The sequence below is a fragment of the Bubalus kerabau genome, chromosome 22 (genome assembly GCF_029407905.1).
Source record: "Bubalus kerabau isolate K-KA32 ecotype Philippines breed swamp buffalo chromosome 22, PCC_UOA_SB_1v2, whole genome shotgun sequence".
In the NCBI taxonomy this organism is placed as follows: domain Eukaryota; kingdom Metazoa; phylum Chordata; class Mammalia; order Artiodactyla; family Bovidae; genus Bubalus; species Bubalus kerabau.
The window spans coordinates 43,956,513-43,974,303 of record NC_073645.1 but is presented as its reverse complement, the minus strand read 5'-3'; the positions used below and the strand labels follow the sequence as shown (position 1 = coordinate 43,974,303).

Genomic DNA, 17,791 nt, shown 5'->3' with positions numbered 1-17,791 from the left:
GTCCATTGAGTCAGTGATGCCATCCAGCCATCTCATCCTCTGTCGTCCCCTTCTCCTCCCGCCCCCAATCCCTCCCAGCATCAGAGTCTTCCAATGAGTCAACTCTTCGCATGAGGTGGCCAAAGTACTGGAGTTTCAGCTTTAGCATCATTCCTTCCAAAGAAATCCCAGGGCTGACCTCCTTCAGAATGGACTGGTTGGATCTCCTTGCAGTCCAAGGGACTCTCAAAAGTCTTCTCCAACACCACAGTTGAAAAGTATCAATTCTTCGGCGCTCAGCCTTCTTCACAGTCCAACTCTCACATCCATACATGACCACTGGAAAAACCATAGCCTTGACTAGACGAACCTTTGTTGGCAAAATAATGTCTCTGCTTTTGAATATGCTATCTAGGGTGGTCACAACTTTCCTTCCAAGGAGTAAGCGTCTTTTAATTTCATGGCTGCAGTTACCATCTGTAGTGATTTTGGAGCCCAGAAAAATAAAGTCTGACACTGTTTCCACTGTTTCCCCATCTATTTCCCATGAAGTGGTGAGACCAGATGCCATGATCTTCGTTTTCTGAATGTTGAGCTTTAAGTCAACTTTTTCACTCTCCTCTTTCACTTTCATCAAGAGGCTTTTGAGTTCCTCTTCACTTTCTGCCATAAGGGTGGTGTCATCTGCATATCTGAGGTTATTGATATTTCTCCCGGCAATCTTGATTCCAGCTTGTGCTTCTTCCAGTCCAGCATTTTTCATGATGTACTCTGCATATAAGTTAAATAAGCAGGGTGACAATATACAGCCTTGACGTACTCCTTTTCCTATTTGGAACCAGTCTGTTGTTCCATGTCCAGTTCTAACTGTTGCTTCCTGAACTGCATGCAAATTTCTCAAGAGGCAGGTCAGGTGGTCTGGTATTCCCATCTCTTTCACAATTTTCCACAGTTTATTGTGATCCACACAGTCAAAGGCTTTGGCATAGTCAATAAAGCAGAAATAGATGTTTTTCTGGAAGTCTCTTGCTTTTTCCATGATCCAGTGGATGTTGGCAATTTGATCTCTGGTTCCTCTGCCTTTTCTAAAACCAGCTTGAACATCAGGAAGTTCACGGTTCACATATTGCTGAAGCCTGGCTTGGAGAATTTTGAGTATTGCTTTACTAGCATGTGAGAAGAGTGCAATTGTGCGGTAGTTTGAGCATTCTTTGGCATTGCCTTTCTTTGGGATTGGAATGAAAACTGACCTTTTCCAGTCCTGTGGCCATTGCCGAGTTTTCCAAATTTGCTGGCATATTGAGTGCAGCACTTTCACAGCATCATCTTTTAGGATTTGAAATAGCTCAACTGGAATTCCATCACCTCCGCTAGCTTTGTTCGTAGTGATGCTTCCTAAGGCCCACTTGACTTCACATTCCAGGATGTCTGGCTCTAGGTCAGTGATCACACCATCATGATTATCTGGGTCGTGAAGATCTTTTCTGTACAGTTCTTCTGTGTTTTCTTGCCACCTCTTTTTAATATCTTCTGCTTCTGTTAGATCCATGCCATTTCTGTCCTTTATTGAGTCTATCTTTGCATGAAATAGTCCCTTGGTATCTCTGATTTTCTTGAAGAGATCTCTAGTCTTTCCCATTCTGTTGTTTTCCTCTATTTTTTTGCATTGTTAAGAGCTGTGTATTGTCACTGTGGCTCAGCTGGTAAAGAATCTGCCTGCAATGCAGGAGACCTGGGTTTGATTCCTGGGTTGGGAGATCCCCTGGAGAAGGGAAAGGCTACCCACTCCAGTATTCTGGCCTGAAGAATTCTATGGACTGTATAGTCCATGGGGTCGCAAAGAGTTGGACACGACTGAGCGACTTTCACTGAAACTGATTGTCACCCACGTGGTGGTATCTTGAAAGAAGCAAATATTTAATTCAGCCAGCATCCACCAGGGCATGTGGTGTTCCTGTGTGCTCATTTGTGTCCGACTCTTTGTGACTCCCTGGACTTGTAGCCCGCCAGGCTCCTCTGTCCATGGAATCTTCCAGGCAAGAATACTGGAGTGGGTTGCCATTTCCTCCCCCAGGGAATCTTCCTGACCCAGGGATTGAACTCACATCTCTTGTGTCTCCTGCATTGGCAGGTAGATTTTTTACCATTGAACCACCTACGAAGCCAGCATTCACTAGATCTGCTAGTAAATGAGGCACTTTGAGAACCTGTTCTGCTGCTGCTGCTGAATGAGACATAGGTCCTGTCTGCAAGGAGCCCTTGGACAGGCTAAACATTACAGAACTATCCTGTAAGATCAAATGTGGTAACTTCTAGAAGAATGGAAATGTGGGCGCACAGATGCATGGTAGTGAGAAGTATGTATTTTATTAAATATGATTTCCCCCCCAAATTTTGAAAATTCTAAACCTACACAAAAGTTGAAAGAATAGTACAATAAACACACACACACCTTCAACTAGAGTCAACTATTAACATCTTAGCACGTTTTAACTCTCTGTATGCATGCATATATAGTTTCATGTATGTTTGTGTTTTTTTTCCCTAAACCATTTGAAATAAAGCTTCAGACATTGATATTTCACTCTAAAGTACTTCAGCATGGATCTCCTCAGAACAAGGATATGCTCATACTTAACTATGATAAAATACCATTATCATGCTCAAGAAAGTTAATATTTCTAAAATAATGCAATCCAATATATAGTCAGTATTCAGAGTTCCCAGTTATCTCAGTAATGTTTTTCATTTTTTTTTCCCTCAGTCTGAGATCTTTTCAAAGTTTATATATTCCATTTAGTTTTGGGGTTGTAAAAGTATCATTTAGTCTAGAACTATAACTTTGCTTTATTTGCTTTCACAACATTACTTTTGAGGCGTTTAATGACTCATGATTTGATTTTATCTCATTTTTTTTTTCATAATTGTATTCAGGTAGAACATTTTTGGTCAGAATAGTACCCAGGTGATGCTGGGCAGTCTCAGGATATCACGTCCAGAGTCTGTTGAAGTCAGTTTGTTCCATTATGGGTGATGGTTCAGGTGGACTCGACCAGGTTGCTCCACTGTAGAGCTGGTGTTTTTCCCTTTGTAATTAGTAAGTAATCTGTGGGGTCATCCTTTGAGACTGTGAATAATTGTTCCGCCAACCTTTTACCCTGTGGTAGAATTTTTTCTTTTTCACAGTTTCATCTGAACATTAGGACTGTAAAAACATGTTTCATAACCCCAATTGTTTGCAGATATTTAAAATTTAATTATGTATGCATTCCTTTAATGAAATGTTGTTGAAAGTTGGACTACAAATATATTTTCTTATTGAATTTAAACATTAATTACCATTTCATCAGAAGAAAGCAGAGTTAAGATCAAGCTCCCAAAGATGGAAAAGCTGAGTTCAAATCTTGGTTTCATGCCTTATTATATGTACAGACTTTCTAAGCCTCAGTGTCTTTTATCTGCAAAATAAAGGGGATAATCACCACTCCTTAATAATATTAATTTATTTAATTAGAGACATCATTTTTACTAAAAATAGGTGACTTCGGCTTATTGAAAGAAAAAAATTGAACATTATTTAGTTCTTTATTTGAATTCTATCTGAAAATATGAATTTTCTTTATTGCTCCCAATACATTTGATTAATTCTGGTTTTTTGATGTTTTTATACACCCTTCAGTTAAGGCTAGATATTTGCTTAAAGTGCTTTGGAAAGCTTACGTTTCATTCTGCTTGTGTGATCCTTTGTAGTCATCTGGCAAATTCTTCATGCTGTTGTTACAAGAAGGAGACTCAGATTCTCATAGATTGTACTATTTCCCAAGACTAAAGTTAGGTAACTGGATGAAGGCTTAGTTTATGTAATGATAGATTTCCAAATCCATTGCTCAGAAACACACAGTGAAGATTGAGGATAGTTAAAGTTCCTTTAATAAACAGTCTACATGAAGATAAAATGAAGTTAGCAAGCATGGAAACTGTCATAAACTATTACAGCTGTGTTGGAAATTCTGGAACCAAGTTAAATTGACTCCCACTGGCCAAAATATGAACAATTTGAGCATCAAAAAGGATAACTGTAGTGAACTAAAACGCATTAAATATCTTTAGACCTATGAGCTCGTAATGATACTGAAGAGTCAAGTTGCTGGAGTTTGTGCTACGTACCACATTGTAGCACTTAGCTGCTACATCACCAGAAGCCTGTAGATAGCTTGTAGACCAGTAGCTTCCACCCATACTCAGTGCTCCACACTTTTAGGCTCAAAACCATAGAGACACCATAGTTTCAGGCTCTGCATAATAGTAACTTCTCAAAATTATACTTTCCTACACCAGAAAGTTGTGGATTTCAACTTCAATCTTATTTATATTATTTCTAGAGAGTTGTGATGTAGTAAGCTGACAAGGTAATTATGATGTTTTGACTTATCCAAACTCTTATTGGGTGGAAAGGTAGTAATTGCTTGCTTAAAATTTTAAGATAATATACTTTTTGTGTAGGTCAAAGACAGTACTGTTATAGAAGAACTTTATTTTAATGGTGTAGCTGTTGAAAACTTCCTTTTGTATATTTAAATTTTTAAAATACATATGTTTAAAAAAAGGCTGAGGCTGAAAAATTGATGCATTCAAGCTGTGGTGTTGGAGAAGACTTTTGAGAGTCCCTTGGACTGCAAGGAGATCAAACCAGTCAACCCTAAAGGAAATCAACTCTGAATATTCATTGGAAGGGCTGATGCTGAAACTCCAGTATTTTGGCAACATGATGCGAAGAGCTGACTCATTGGAAAAGACCCTGATGCTGGGAAAGATTGAAGACAGGAGGAAAAGGGAATGACAGAGGATGAGATGGTTGGATGGCATCACCAATTCAATGGACAAGAGTTTGAGCAAGCTCAGGGAGATGGTGATGGACAGGGAAGCCTGGTGTGCTGCAGTGCATGCCGTCGCAAAGAGTGGGACACAACTGAGCAACTGAGCAACAACATTTAAAAATTAAGTCCAAAGTAGAACTTTAAAACCATGCATAAATATATTAAAAATCCTTATGTCATAAAGATTTTTTGTGTTTGGTGCATGTGTGGTTTTGTAATGGGCTGAAAATAGATAAAACTATGACATTTACAAAGACATTGATGTTACTATGCTCCTAAGGATCTTTGTAATTCAAAATTCTATTCTAACAACATTAATTGGGCTTGGATCAATAGTGGTATTTTAAGGTGGACGTCTTAGACGGAATGAAGAAGTGAGGTTTCTCAAGTTGTCATCCAGGATGATTTGGTGTTTGTAAGACAGTAAATTTTTCTCAATAATTTATCTAAAATTCTGTGAGTGGACTTGATTTGCTCACCCTGTAAATAACTGTGTTTAAATTTAAAGTGATTTGTCCTTCATAATTGCATAACTGATCATTTAGAAAGGAAGTAATGTGTTAGATATCTTTTTGGCGTGCTGAAGTGTAGACCCTGCACAAAACTGTTCTACTAACCTTCTGCCAAGCCCTTTCTTGCAGGCACACACAGGATACTGCTGACATTCAAGGGGTAAGATGTAAATTCTACCAGGACTCCTACTGCTACATAGTTGAGAGGGAAAAGGTTATCCTTAACTTGAAGCATTTAAGTCATTTGTGATGAATTTTCCATCAGGCAGAAAAAAAGGAATGATTACCAAAGATCACACCCCTGGGATAAATATAAGGTTATAGCTAACTTCTTATTTCCCTCAGGGGTGTAATTAAACAGACTTTTACGATTAAGGGTTTTAGGCATTGAAAAATGTTTACTGGCAAAAAATAATAGCGCCAGTTAGAGACATGATCAATCAGACACAGCTTACTGACTTTATTAAAGCTGTGGATTTGCTGTGAACTGTTTTTGAGCATTTGGTTGACTCGGTATATCAATTTAAAAAAGAATATCAGGGATAAAAGCCAATAAAAGGTGTTTTAGAAGGTCCGGATCCAAAATAATTTTAATTAGGCAAATTTTCATAAAGGGGTATATAGGATGTTGCTGACACATGTGAGGTATTCATACTTATGTCTGGTTTTAGCTTGGGAATTTTAACATAAAAGAGTTTGAGTTTCTAATCTTGGCTTGACCAGTAATTAACCTTAAATTGCTAGAATTACCACACATTTTAATATGATAATGAAACTGGATATTGACTAAGGAGTATATTGACTAAGGCTCTTCTGGTTTTCAAATGGTCTGATTCTCTATTTTTAAGAAATATAATTTGACACAGTTTAATTTAATTCAGTAAATATTCAATAAGTATTCTTTGAGAACTCAGTCCATTGAGGGAATTCTGCCAAGGCACAAGGCATGCAAAGAAATGATGTACTTCCAGCTGTTGGGCAACTCCCATGTTGAGATGGTGAGAGGTAGAGGAGTGGTGGTCCAAAGTGTGAGAAGCACAGCATGTGAGCAGACAGCTCAAGGAGATCGTATGGAGTTGTAGGGTGGATTTCTCTAGAAATCCAAAAGACCCCAACCCTGACCCTCCTAATCTAAATAAGATTTCCTCTTGTGCTATTTCAGGTTGCTTTTTCTTCACAGTATTTGCCATACTCTTTAATGATGTTTCCCTATGATGATTTCCTTGAAGTCCTCTCCCCTTGTAGACTCAATGGTCCCTGAGAACTAAAATGTTACTGTTGAACTGGCAATGTTACTGTGTGCTGTGGCATGCCCACGACCTAAACATGCAGCCTGGTGTGGATGGCATTTCATAATTACCTGCTGACTGTAGGAATGAGAGCTCAGTTGGTGGTGAGGTCAAGCAGAGGCCAAGGAAAGCTTGGTAAGGAAGGAGTAGGCAGCATTTAGGTTTGGCCTCAAACGTGCACTAGGCATGTAGACCAGATGGGAAGTCACACCAGGCAAAACAGCCTGTGCCTAGATGCGAGTCCCCCGGTACGAGTATGCGGGGCAAGAGAGTAGGCTGACAGCAGGCTTTGTACTTACTGTACACGCAAGATCCCTGATGTCTGTAAACCAGGGAGCGTTCACAAGAAGTCTGTGAATCCATATGCACAGTGTGGGTACAGATTGATAAACATGTGAGTGTGGTGCTAATTTTCTACAAACGTATGTAGGTTCTGTTGTGATTAGTAAAATCCAAACTCATTTAAAAGTGAATGAATTTGTAATGGATTTTTATTTTGTATAATTTCTCATCAAGTGAAACTAAAATTATGTTATCTTATAAAGGTCTATGAATTTTTTGTTTGTTTACTTGCTTTAAAAGGATCATCCTACTTCCCTGTAGATTTGGAGAGCCAGTAAAGGGTTTTAAAAATAGAGAATGTACACAATCATTTCTCCCTGGTGTCATTAGGAGGACAGTTTCAGGAGGCAGAGCTTGAAATCAACCTTTCTCACTGTCATGCAGGTGAGGATTACTTTACCTTTGATGGTGCAGAACCAGTGATTCCAAGGGCTGTTTTGCAAGCAGCAGCCTAAAAAGGCAAACCCCTGAACTGATTGTTCTGACCAATATGGTGAAGGCCAAATTTAGTTTACACGTACATATACATATATGAACATTTATATGAACATTTCATTTTATAACATATTAAAGAAGTTTTGGATTTTAGTTTTTCTTTTTTCCTTACATTATTGTCTTTGTCTTCATCTTTCATTATATTTCTTCTTTTTTTTTTTTCCCTTCATGCTTTTCAACTTATGACCCTTCGGGTTGAAATTAAATTTGTGCTGTAAGTTGACTCCCTGAATCTTTTCTTCAGAAGCTTTCTTTGTATTTTCTAGAAGAAAAAAGATTAACCCAGGGTTTCCAAAATAAAAGCAAAGATTGTGATTAAAACTGAATTAGACTCTTTATGCCCTATTATTTGCTAATAGTAAAATAAATAGCCCAGTCTTAAGGAAGATTTAAAGTAAGTCTTGGAGCCTTTGCGAACCCTTGGATTTTAATTAAAGAAACACAGAATACCATCACTTTCTGTTTGTCAGTGGAAAAAATATGTATTTTTAAATTTTCAAAGCTTAGCCCAGCAGCACATGGAGTACATCTGTTGGCTTTCAGAATTTGGGGAACACAAATGGATTCAGATGTTTAGGCCCTTTGTCTTCACTGGGCTCAGTTCACCTCGCCAACTGAGCGTGGCACAATCCAAACACAGTTTCTGAAAACAGAGCAGCTCGAGTTACCTCTCAAGCACTCTCTTGGGGACTGATAAAGTCAATCTCTGTTTATGTAATGAAATCAGGGAGCAAGGGGTCTGCTGTAGTACTTTGTGGATGGGATTCCATTGGTGTTGTCTTTCAGGGAAAAGACTGGATTTAATAAGCCCTGTTCTTACCCGCTTTCTTTGGAGGCACAGCCCACTCTGATGGATTATTTTGAACTATTTTTGTTTATGTAGTATTAGAGCCTCTCTTTAAGCAATTGGTTTTAGTAAAATCAATAGGTTTATTGTAGGAAAATGGGATACTGATAACAACGTTACCTGATAAAAGACTTAAATGTCTAGTTAAACTCTGTTTTTTTCCCAGTGCTACTGGTGGTCACTGTGGGCGAATGTGTATGTGTGTATTTAAATAATATTGTCTTTCTAGTGTTCTTACATTTTAATTTAACTTGAACTTTTAAAACAAACTCTGCTGGTTTATCCTCAAGTACTCAAAATCCTCCCTATTTTTCAAAATATTTATAAGTATTCTTGAGAGTGAAATCTCATAAAGATCTTTGCTTCAGGACCAGAGTTCAAAGGAAGGTTGGTTTGGTTTTAATTTGAAAACTGTAAAAACAAAATACCCTCAAAATGGCAGGGTGTGAATTGGTAACTTCAGTTTTATTGCAATCGGCCAGGCCCATCCCCAGATGTTCCCAGTTAAAAGGCAAGAATGCTAACTTGGGTGAATGTCATATGAAAGCATTTCTTTACTATTCTGATTTTTTTCTATGAAAAATAACAGTCTCAAATCCTTTAACTTTAATGAAATAAATAACTTCTCATTTTCATGTTTTTTAAACTCATACAAAGACACATGTAATATTCAAAGAAAATTTTTATATGTCATATGTAGTCCTGAATGCATTGGGGTTCACATATATCCTTTTAAAATACCCCTCTAAAAAAAAAGATTTTTGAAAGAGATTAAAGCCCTTTAGAAATTAAAATCATGTACTTCTGGATTCATTGTAATCAAGAAGTGGACCTACTAACATTGTGAATTTTGTTTAAAAGGCGTATTTAGTAATTTCATTGCTTTTTTTCAGGATTGTTACAGGGAATTTTCCACTTATAATGTAAATAATGTTTTTCTTTTATTTTTGATCAGTTGTGCATTCAGTTGTAAGAAGTTTTTCTATACGAATCTAGATAGGATGAGATAAAAGAAACCAGAATGTAACTTGAAAACCATGTGTTTCATAATATTTCTCAGGATAATACCAGGTTACAGTAAGATCCATTCATGAACTTGAAAGTTGCTTTGAACACATTCTGTATTAAAAAGAAAGATGCCTACTGGTAATAAATGTGAATTTATGGAAATTGGCATTTGTTCAGAGAGAAGATGGAGTTATTCTTTATGACTAACCTGATGTTAACATTTTGAATGTAAAGCAAAATGTGCATTTATTTTTGAAGCTTCCCAACCCATAGACACAGGACTGCATACTGTCTGTAGAGCTGAAATAGTTCTTTCTAATTTCATTTTCCATTTGGTGAAGTTTCAACAGACATGTGTTTGGGAACTTGAGGGCAGACATGGTCTGTGTAGGTCTTAGGTCTGCCCACACTTGGCTGTGGTGTCTTGATTTTTCTTTCCAAACATGGTGCTACTCAGATCTTAAGACTCTGCAGAGGAGACCCCTTCGGAGGAGTCTCGAGAGAAAGCTGCTGGTTTTACCTTTGTGCTCCAAGCACGTGTTGCTTGTAGTCCTTGGTGCTCTTCTCAGAGGTGTGGCCTGTGCTGGGCTTCCCTGGCTGCGTCTTGGTGCTTCCATAGCGTCTTCGTGCCCTCCACCCTACGTTCACCACTCGTGAAAGGCATTGGAGCACAGCTGCCTCCTTTTCCCCAGCAGACGGTGGTGCCTCACTGGGCTCATTTCATCTCACCATCCTCCATACTGCGCAGAGTCCCCGTGTGTATTGGACTCCTGGGATTTTTAAGATTTTTTTGAAGTTATTTTTAAAATACTTTAAAGGTGTGTTGAGTATTTTTAAATTAGGTATAGGAAGAGAATGAGAATCAAGGGTCTGGCTCTGAGTTCATCACACCCATTTAATGATCTTAGGTTTTCCTTGTGTGATAGAAATTATGTCCATTACTTTTTAAGTCATTATAAGATTTAACTCTTGGTATGCAGTACCATGATGAGGGCTGTGTTCCTAACAAACACAGGAAGGACTCGTTATTACTGTTATTGTCCTTACCAACGAAAGTGACGCAGCTCAGCTCTGAGCAGAGGAAGAGGCCTCTCCCCAAGCAAGTCATGCTTCCCCCTCCTTTTCTTAATATGAAGCTTAATATGAAAAGCTGTACGTTTCTTTAAAGGAGAGTGTATGCCAGTGAAATAAGTAAAAATATTTTGAGAGGGGAAAAAAAACCAAATTGACTTAAACTAGTAGTTTCTAACCTTCTTGAGTTAGGCAAGGGCTTCCCAGGCGGCGCTAGTGATAAAGAACCTGCCTGCCAGTGCAGGAGACATAAGAGACACAAGTTAGATCCCTGGATCAGGAAGATCCCCTGGAGGAGGGCATGGCAACCCACTCCAGTATTCTTGCCTGGAGAATCCCCATGGACAGAGGAGCCTGGCGGGCTACAGTCCATGAGATTGCAAAGAGTCAGACACAACTGAAGTGACTTAGCATGCATGCAGTTCTTACATACCCTGTCATGGTAACGTTCTCATACTTTTTTCTATTTTATGTTTTTACACTTTTAGTATTTTCCCAAAGGTTGAGAACTAGTCATAAACAGTGACAGTGTGGTGGAGGTGCATCGTAAATGCAAATTCAGCAAATACTGATTGATTTGTGTGTGCCACATTAAAGGTACAAAAGCGTGTTAAAAAAAAAACACTTGCTGTGTTTAGAGAAAGGGAGAGGGAAGGGCCAGGCAGTACATACTAGGCTCATAGTTCATCCTGCCATCACTTGCAGCAGGTCATCCTGCCATCACTTGCAGCAGGTTTGGGGATGCGTCTGTGAACAAATTGGACTGAAACCCCTGATGCGTCATTCTAGCCAGGAGTTTCCTGTAGATACAGTGAAGAAAGTGAACAAGAATGTTGTAAGTCCTAGGGAAGAAAAACAGGAGAAGGGGATACTTGAGCTTCACTGAGAAGATGACAGTTGAGCAAAACCTTAAAGTGGGTGACGGAATTAGCCACAGGAATACCTGTAGGACCAGAAGAGAGGACAGTCAGTGAGACACCCTGAGGTGGGAGCAAGCCTGAAGTATTCCAGGACCAGCAGGGAACCCCGTGTGGCCAGGGCAGAGCAATGGAGGAGGAGGTAGAAGACAGGCCAGGAAGGTAATGAGGGCCGTGTCACGAAGGGCTGCCTCGGCTGTGTCCTGGGTTTAGTCTATATTCTGCCTCCAGTAGGGAGGATGGGAATGCAAACAAATACTCTGTTTTAAACTGCTATATTTAAAATGGATAGCCAGCCAGGACCTTCTGTACAGCGCAGGGAACTCTGCTTAATGTTACATGGCAGCCTTTATGGGAGGGGAGCTTGGGGGAGAATGGATACATGGATATGTATAGCTGAGTCCCTTTGCGGTCCACCTGAAACCGTCACAACGTTGTTCATCGGCCATGTGGTTCAGTCACCTAGTTGTGTCCAACTCTTTGCAACCCCATGGACTGCAGCACTCCAGGCCTCTGTGTCCTTCACCATCTCCCAGAGTTTGCCCAAGTTCATGTTCATTGCATTGGTGATGCCGTCCAGCTATCTTATCCTCTGATGCCCTTTTCTCCTTCTGCATTCGATCTATCTTAGCTTCAGGGACTTTTCCAGTTCAGTTCACTTCAGTCACTCAGTTGTGTCCAACTCTCTGTGACTCCATGGACTGCAGCACTCCAGGCTTCCCTGTCCATCACCAACTCCCGGAGTTTACTCAAACTTGTGTCCATTGAGTCTGTGATGCCATGCAACCATCTCATCCTTTGTCCCCTTCTCCTCCTGCCTTCAATCTTGCCCAGCATCAGGGTCTTTTCAAATGAGTCAATTCTTTGCATCAGGTGGCCAAAGTATTGGAGTTTCAGCTTCAGGATCAGTCCTTCCAATGAATATTCACGACTGATTTCCTTTAGGATGGACTGGTTGGATCTCCTTTCTGTCCAAAGGACTTTCAGGAATCTTCTCCAGCACCACAGTTCAAAGGCATCAATTCTTTGGCGTTCTGCCTCCTTAGTCCAGCTTTCACAGCCATACATGACCGCTGGGAAGACCATAGCCTTGACTATATGGACCTTTGTTGGCCGAGTAATGTCTCTGCTTGTCAACACACTGTCTAGGTTTGTCATTGCTTTCCTGCCAAGAAGCAGTCAGTCGTCTCCTGATTTTGTGGCTGCAGTCGCCGTCCACAGTGGTTTTGGAGCCCAAGAAGGGGAAAACTGTCACCACTTCCACCTTTTCCCCTCTATTTGCCATGCAGTAATGGGGTCGGATGCCATGATCTTAGCTTTTTTAATATTTAATCTTAAGCCAGCTCTTTCATTCTCCTCCTTCACCCTCATTAAAAGGCTCTTCATCCTCATCGGCCATATTCCAGTATAAAATAAAAACTTTAAAAATAAAATAATAAAATATTGTCAGTAGATTTTGTGGTTGCTGGGACTTTTGGGGAGAGGAAGTAGGGAGCAACTGCCAAAGGGTACAGGGTTTCTTTTTGGGATGATGAAAATATTATGGAATTAGATAGTGGTGGGGCTTCCCTGGTGGCTCAGATGGTAAAGAATCCACTTGCAATGTGGGAGACATGGGTTCGATCCCTGGGTTGGGACGATCCCCTGGAGGAGGGCATGGCAACCCACTTCAGTATTCTTGCCTGGAGAATCCCTATGAACAGAGGAGCCTGGCGGGCTACAGTCCATGGGGTTGCAAAGAGTCAGACACGACTGAGCGACTAAGCGCATAGCACAATCTTATGGATACTCTTAAGAACTCACTTTAAAAGGGTAGATTTTTATGGATTGTGAATTACATATCAGTAAAAATGCTGCAAAAAATTGTCAGGGCTTACTGGAACCATGTTTTTGTGTTTGTTTTTTTGCTTCTCTTTTAACTAATTAATGTAACTGTTGCCTTTGAAAATTCAGATTTCTAACTATACCTTAACTGAGGGAAAAATCTCGTGTTATTGACTGTGTTTTCATTAGAAGTTAAAGTATTTTAATGTTTTAAAACATCTTTGCTGAAATTGTTAATGATTGCGAAATCAAAGTTTTCTAAATACACCTTTTATATGCTCTTTAGCTACCTGTGTTCACTATTGTTCAGTAAGATATGATAGATGTTTTTAACCTCTGGCTATCAAGTGAATGTAATTTTTAGGCCAAAATTCTGACTACTATATTTTTCTAAACTAAGATATTTGACATATAATTTATTTTGTGATTGTTTAATAGTGTAGAAAATTAGATCAGCATGATAAAATGTTCTTCAAATTATAGTCTAGAGCATGGAAGTAAAAAAGAATGTCCATTCATTCCATTAACCAAAACCCAAAATTGTGTGCTGTCCTCTTCTAGAAGAAGCAATTATTTTTAATAGAAATGGATCAAGAAATGTTTTTCCCCCTTGTGTTTTAGATTTAACTTTGGCATTTCCTCAAATTTTAATCTGTGCCACCTAGTAAAGTTGATTGAAATTTTATGACTGTATTTTACTTTTTTCTTTTTCCCAGGGGGGAGGTGTAGTATAATTTGTGTTTTCACAAATAGTCTATGTAATTTTCTTTAAAGAAAATAAAATCATTGCATCCCCACTTGCGCTCACATTGCAGGGCACCTTGTTTGTCTGCTTCCTAGTGCTGAAACAGTGCCAGTTTGTGAACAGCTCCAGAAGTTACAAATCACACTTTGCTGAACTTATTTCTCTTTGAGGACTTTGGATTGGGTAATTACCCCTCACCAGAAGTGTTTAATAAAGAAAACCATGCATTTCCTCGTCTGTGCTGAGGCTTTTTAGCAGACAGCTTTTGCCTTTTCCAGGCTTCTTGTCTTGAACTGCATCATCCTCTCCTGTAACCTTTGCTCTTAGGGACCGTTGCTTGGTAAGGTTTCATGTGGTGCTGTCCTTGTTGACTGGGGTTATTTTGTGGCGAGGCGGGGCGGGGAGGGTTGGGGGAGGAGTAGGAGTAGGGAGAAATCTTGAGTTCATCTTCTAACATGTAGATCAAACTGAAAAGGGTGTTCTAAAAAATTGTAAGATAAGCCTGTCAGACCAATTACATTTTCAAAATTTTGAGTACTTTAGAAAATCCGTGGTAACTCAGATTTCTTATTTACAGAAAGTCAGCACCCTAGGAGAAGGTTAATCTGCTTTTGCCTCATTGTTCCAATATGAATGAATGTACTTAGAGGTTGATTAAGTATTTTTCCTTCTGACCATGGGGAAGTATGTCCAAATCCTTAAGTAATTGCATTCTTAATACAGACCTTTCTCATTTTCTTACACTAGCTGGAAAGTCAGGGCAGCTTGCAAGCCTCTGCATTTTCCATTTGTGTGATGGCAACTTTAGATTGAACTGCAAGCAGTTGGGTCACGTAACTCTCTACTGGCTAAGTTTAGAAAGCATAGCATTTCAAAGTGGTTTATTTCATGAAATTCTTGGCATTCTTTGATGGCTTGAGACAATATTTGAAACACTGAAATAAGCCTGTACTTAGGAGAAAAATGTTTGTACCTAATCTAAAATTTTGATTTTAAATAATCAGAAGTTACAATGTATACATTTATGGTTTTTCAGTGAGATAACCTGAGTATTTAAAGAGTTAAAAATAAAATATCTATTATAAGCAAGTGTTGCCTTAGAAGAACATTGTAAAAATGTAGGAACTTTGGACAGTTGTGCCTGATCACACTTAATACATTCTTATGTGTGCTTTATTTTCTCCAGGTCAGTAACTCCCAGTAGACTGTGAATTATCTAGAGATGTGCCAATTTGTTCATCTTTTTGTTCCCAGCATCTGGTGCCTATCACAAAGTCAGGAGTCATTAAGTGTTCATTGACTGAATATTTTTTATTGTCAGCATCATTGTTAAATCCAGGCACTGGGTTCAGGTGGCTGCTATTGAATCAGCATATCTGCATGGAATATGTCTGTTTTTGTCTTAAAGACTCACAGTTGATGGCTGATTTCCCCCCAGAATTTGATCTGTGCATCTTAGTCAGCATTTAGTTCTGCCTTAAATTAGAAAATGGTGTCATTTGTATATTTTGGGTTTCTTTTTTTCTTGTTTCTTTTTTAACTTAGAATGATATATTTCCTCTTACTAGGAATTCTCTTGGGATTCTCTTTTATATTGTGCGACCACAATAGGCAAGATATACCATCCATTTTTATTACTGTTTCCTTGTTCATATTGGTGGTCTTTTGTACTAAACAATCCTAGAATAATTAAGTAAGAAGAACTAGGAAATTGTGCAAATGAACAATAAGAGGGGATTATCTCTACCAGATATTATATTAAAATATAATATAGAACTTTAATATTTAAAACTATATGGCACTGGTATATGAGTGGGACTTCCCTGGTGGCTTAGACGGTAAAGCGTCTGTCTACAATGCGGGAGACCTGGGTTCGATCCCTGGGTCGGGAAGATCCCCTGGAGAAGGAAATGGCAATCCACTCCAGTACTATTGCCTGGAAAAATAATTAAGCAAGAAGAACTAGGAAATTGTGCAAATGAAGAACAATAAGAGGGGATTATCTCTACCAGATATTATATTAAAATATAGAACTTTAATATTTAAAACTATATGGCACTGGTATATGAGTACACAGACAGAAGTATAACAGAGTAAGTAGAAAGTCCAGCAAGAGATTTAAATATAATTGGAAATTTAGTAAGTTATCAAAGACATTTTAAATTCTAAATCATCAGGGAAAATGATAATTGTTTAAAAAATGCTCTTGAGGCCACTTGGTAAACATCTGAAAGAAATTCGGTTGAATCGTCTTCTACCTTACACCAGAATAAATTCCAGGTGGAGCATAAATGTAAATGTAAATGTAAAAGTGTGAAACCATACAAGTACTAGAGAAAAACCATGAAAATGTTTTTATAGTCTTGGAGTGATAGAGGCCTTTTTATTTATATTACAAAACCCAGATGCCATTTAAAAGAAAATGATAACATTTGACCATTTACTAGATTTCTACATGACAGAAGAGCATAGCACACACAGTCAAAAGACAAACATGGAAAATACAACATAGTTAACAAATTAAGGGTTAATTTCCTTAATACATAAAGAGTTTTTTGATTACTAGGTCTGTAAATCTAACAACAAAATGAGCCAGCTTTATAGAGAAGGAAATACCAATTCCTTTAAAGGTGTGGAATGATTCATAATGCAAATTAAAACCATAGTGAAATGCCACTTCTCATATTGGCAGATATGGAAAGTTTCAACAGTACACTGTTGATAAGGATATGGGGAAATTAGCACTTGCATGCATACCATTGCTGATGGCAGTATAAATCCACACAGCTTCTGTGGGAAATCGTTTTGTGCTGTAAAACTTAAAACCCGTATACCCAGCAATTCCAGTTCAAGGAATTTATCCTGGACATATGCAGAGATAGTGTGTTTACAAGAATATTTATTTTATCCCAAATGGTTATGCCACTTTGAACCAACAGTATTAAAGTTCTAGATGATCCAGAACCTTGCCAGAACTTGGTCTTCTAAATATTGTAGTGGGAATTGTGGTGAGCCATTGCAGTGGGAATTCAGTGGTATCTTATTGTAGTTTTGAGTTGCATTTCTGGTAACTGATGTTAGGTTTCTTAGACATTCATGTATCTTTGGCAAAATGGTTAAGTCTTCTTGCTTTTTAAAAAACTTGGCTTGTTCCTATTAATGACTTGTTAAATTCTATATATGTTTTGGATACAAATATGTTATCTAATACAAGTTTTATTAATATTTTCCCCAATCTTTGGCTTGCCTATTTATTAATAAGTTTTTGAAGATGGTATAATTTTGATGCAATCCAGTTCATCCGTTTTTTCTTTTATACTTACTGCTTTTTGTGTTCTAAGGAATCTTTGTATACTCCAAAGTCAAGAAAAGTTAATCCTTTTTAAAAAATGTCTTTACCTTTATGTTCGGCTCTCCCCTACCGCCAGTAGGTTCTTGAAATAGTCTATAACCAAAAAGGGCGGGGGGGCAGCTCTAGAAGCACTGCTGTAGACTGCTGTCTGGTGTTCACATTTGTTCATGGAGACAGCACTGCATCATACTGTCCCTCCGCAATAAAAGTGTTTGTGAATTGGTGGAGAGAATGACATTACTTTTGATAAGGTAGGTATCAATTGAATAACTGGCTTTACTCTACTTCCTAAGTATATCATTAATTCATTTCTAAATAATCCCATGTTATGAATTTTAGTATCAGGTGAGTGTGTCCACCTGGACCTGCCCTGTCTGGGTGACCGTTACTGCTCTGAGGCAGTAAGGCATCAGCAGTGCCGTGAACACTGCAGGAAGATCAGAATCAGAGACCTGAGTCTGGTCTTCATAGTGTCTGCCTTCTGTCCTAGTCAGCAAGCATTCCCATTTCATCTAGAATAAAGTCTAGAACAT

At 38.6% G+C, this 17,791-nt stretch overlaps 1 protein-coding gene across 15 annotated transcripts in view; it reads left to right on the top strand.

Moving 5' to 3' along the window:
• The window catches only part of ATE1 (arginyltransferase 1), a 163,872-nt gene that overhangs the window by 103,922 nt on the left and 42,159 nt on the right, over positions 1-17,791 (top strand). The window contains exon 12 of one of the 15 annotated variants that reach the window (XM_055560010.1): positions 13,977-14,090. The exons of 13 other annotated variants lie outside the window; for them this stretch is intronic. In XM_055560010.1, coding sequence (XP_055415985.1) covers positions 13,977-14,075 — 99 coding nt within the window. In that variant the 3' untranslated portion in view covers positions 14,076-14,090. Of the gene's footprint in view, positions 1-4,586; positions 4,969-13,976; positions 14,091-17,791 lie in introns of those variants that run through there. One more of the 15 variants, XM_055560013.1, reaches the window with a different exon arrangement.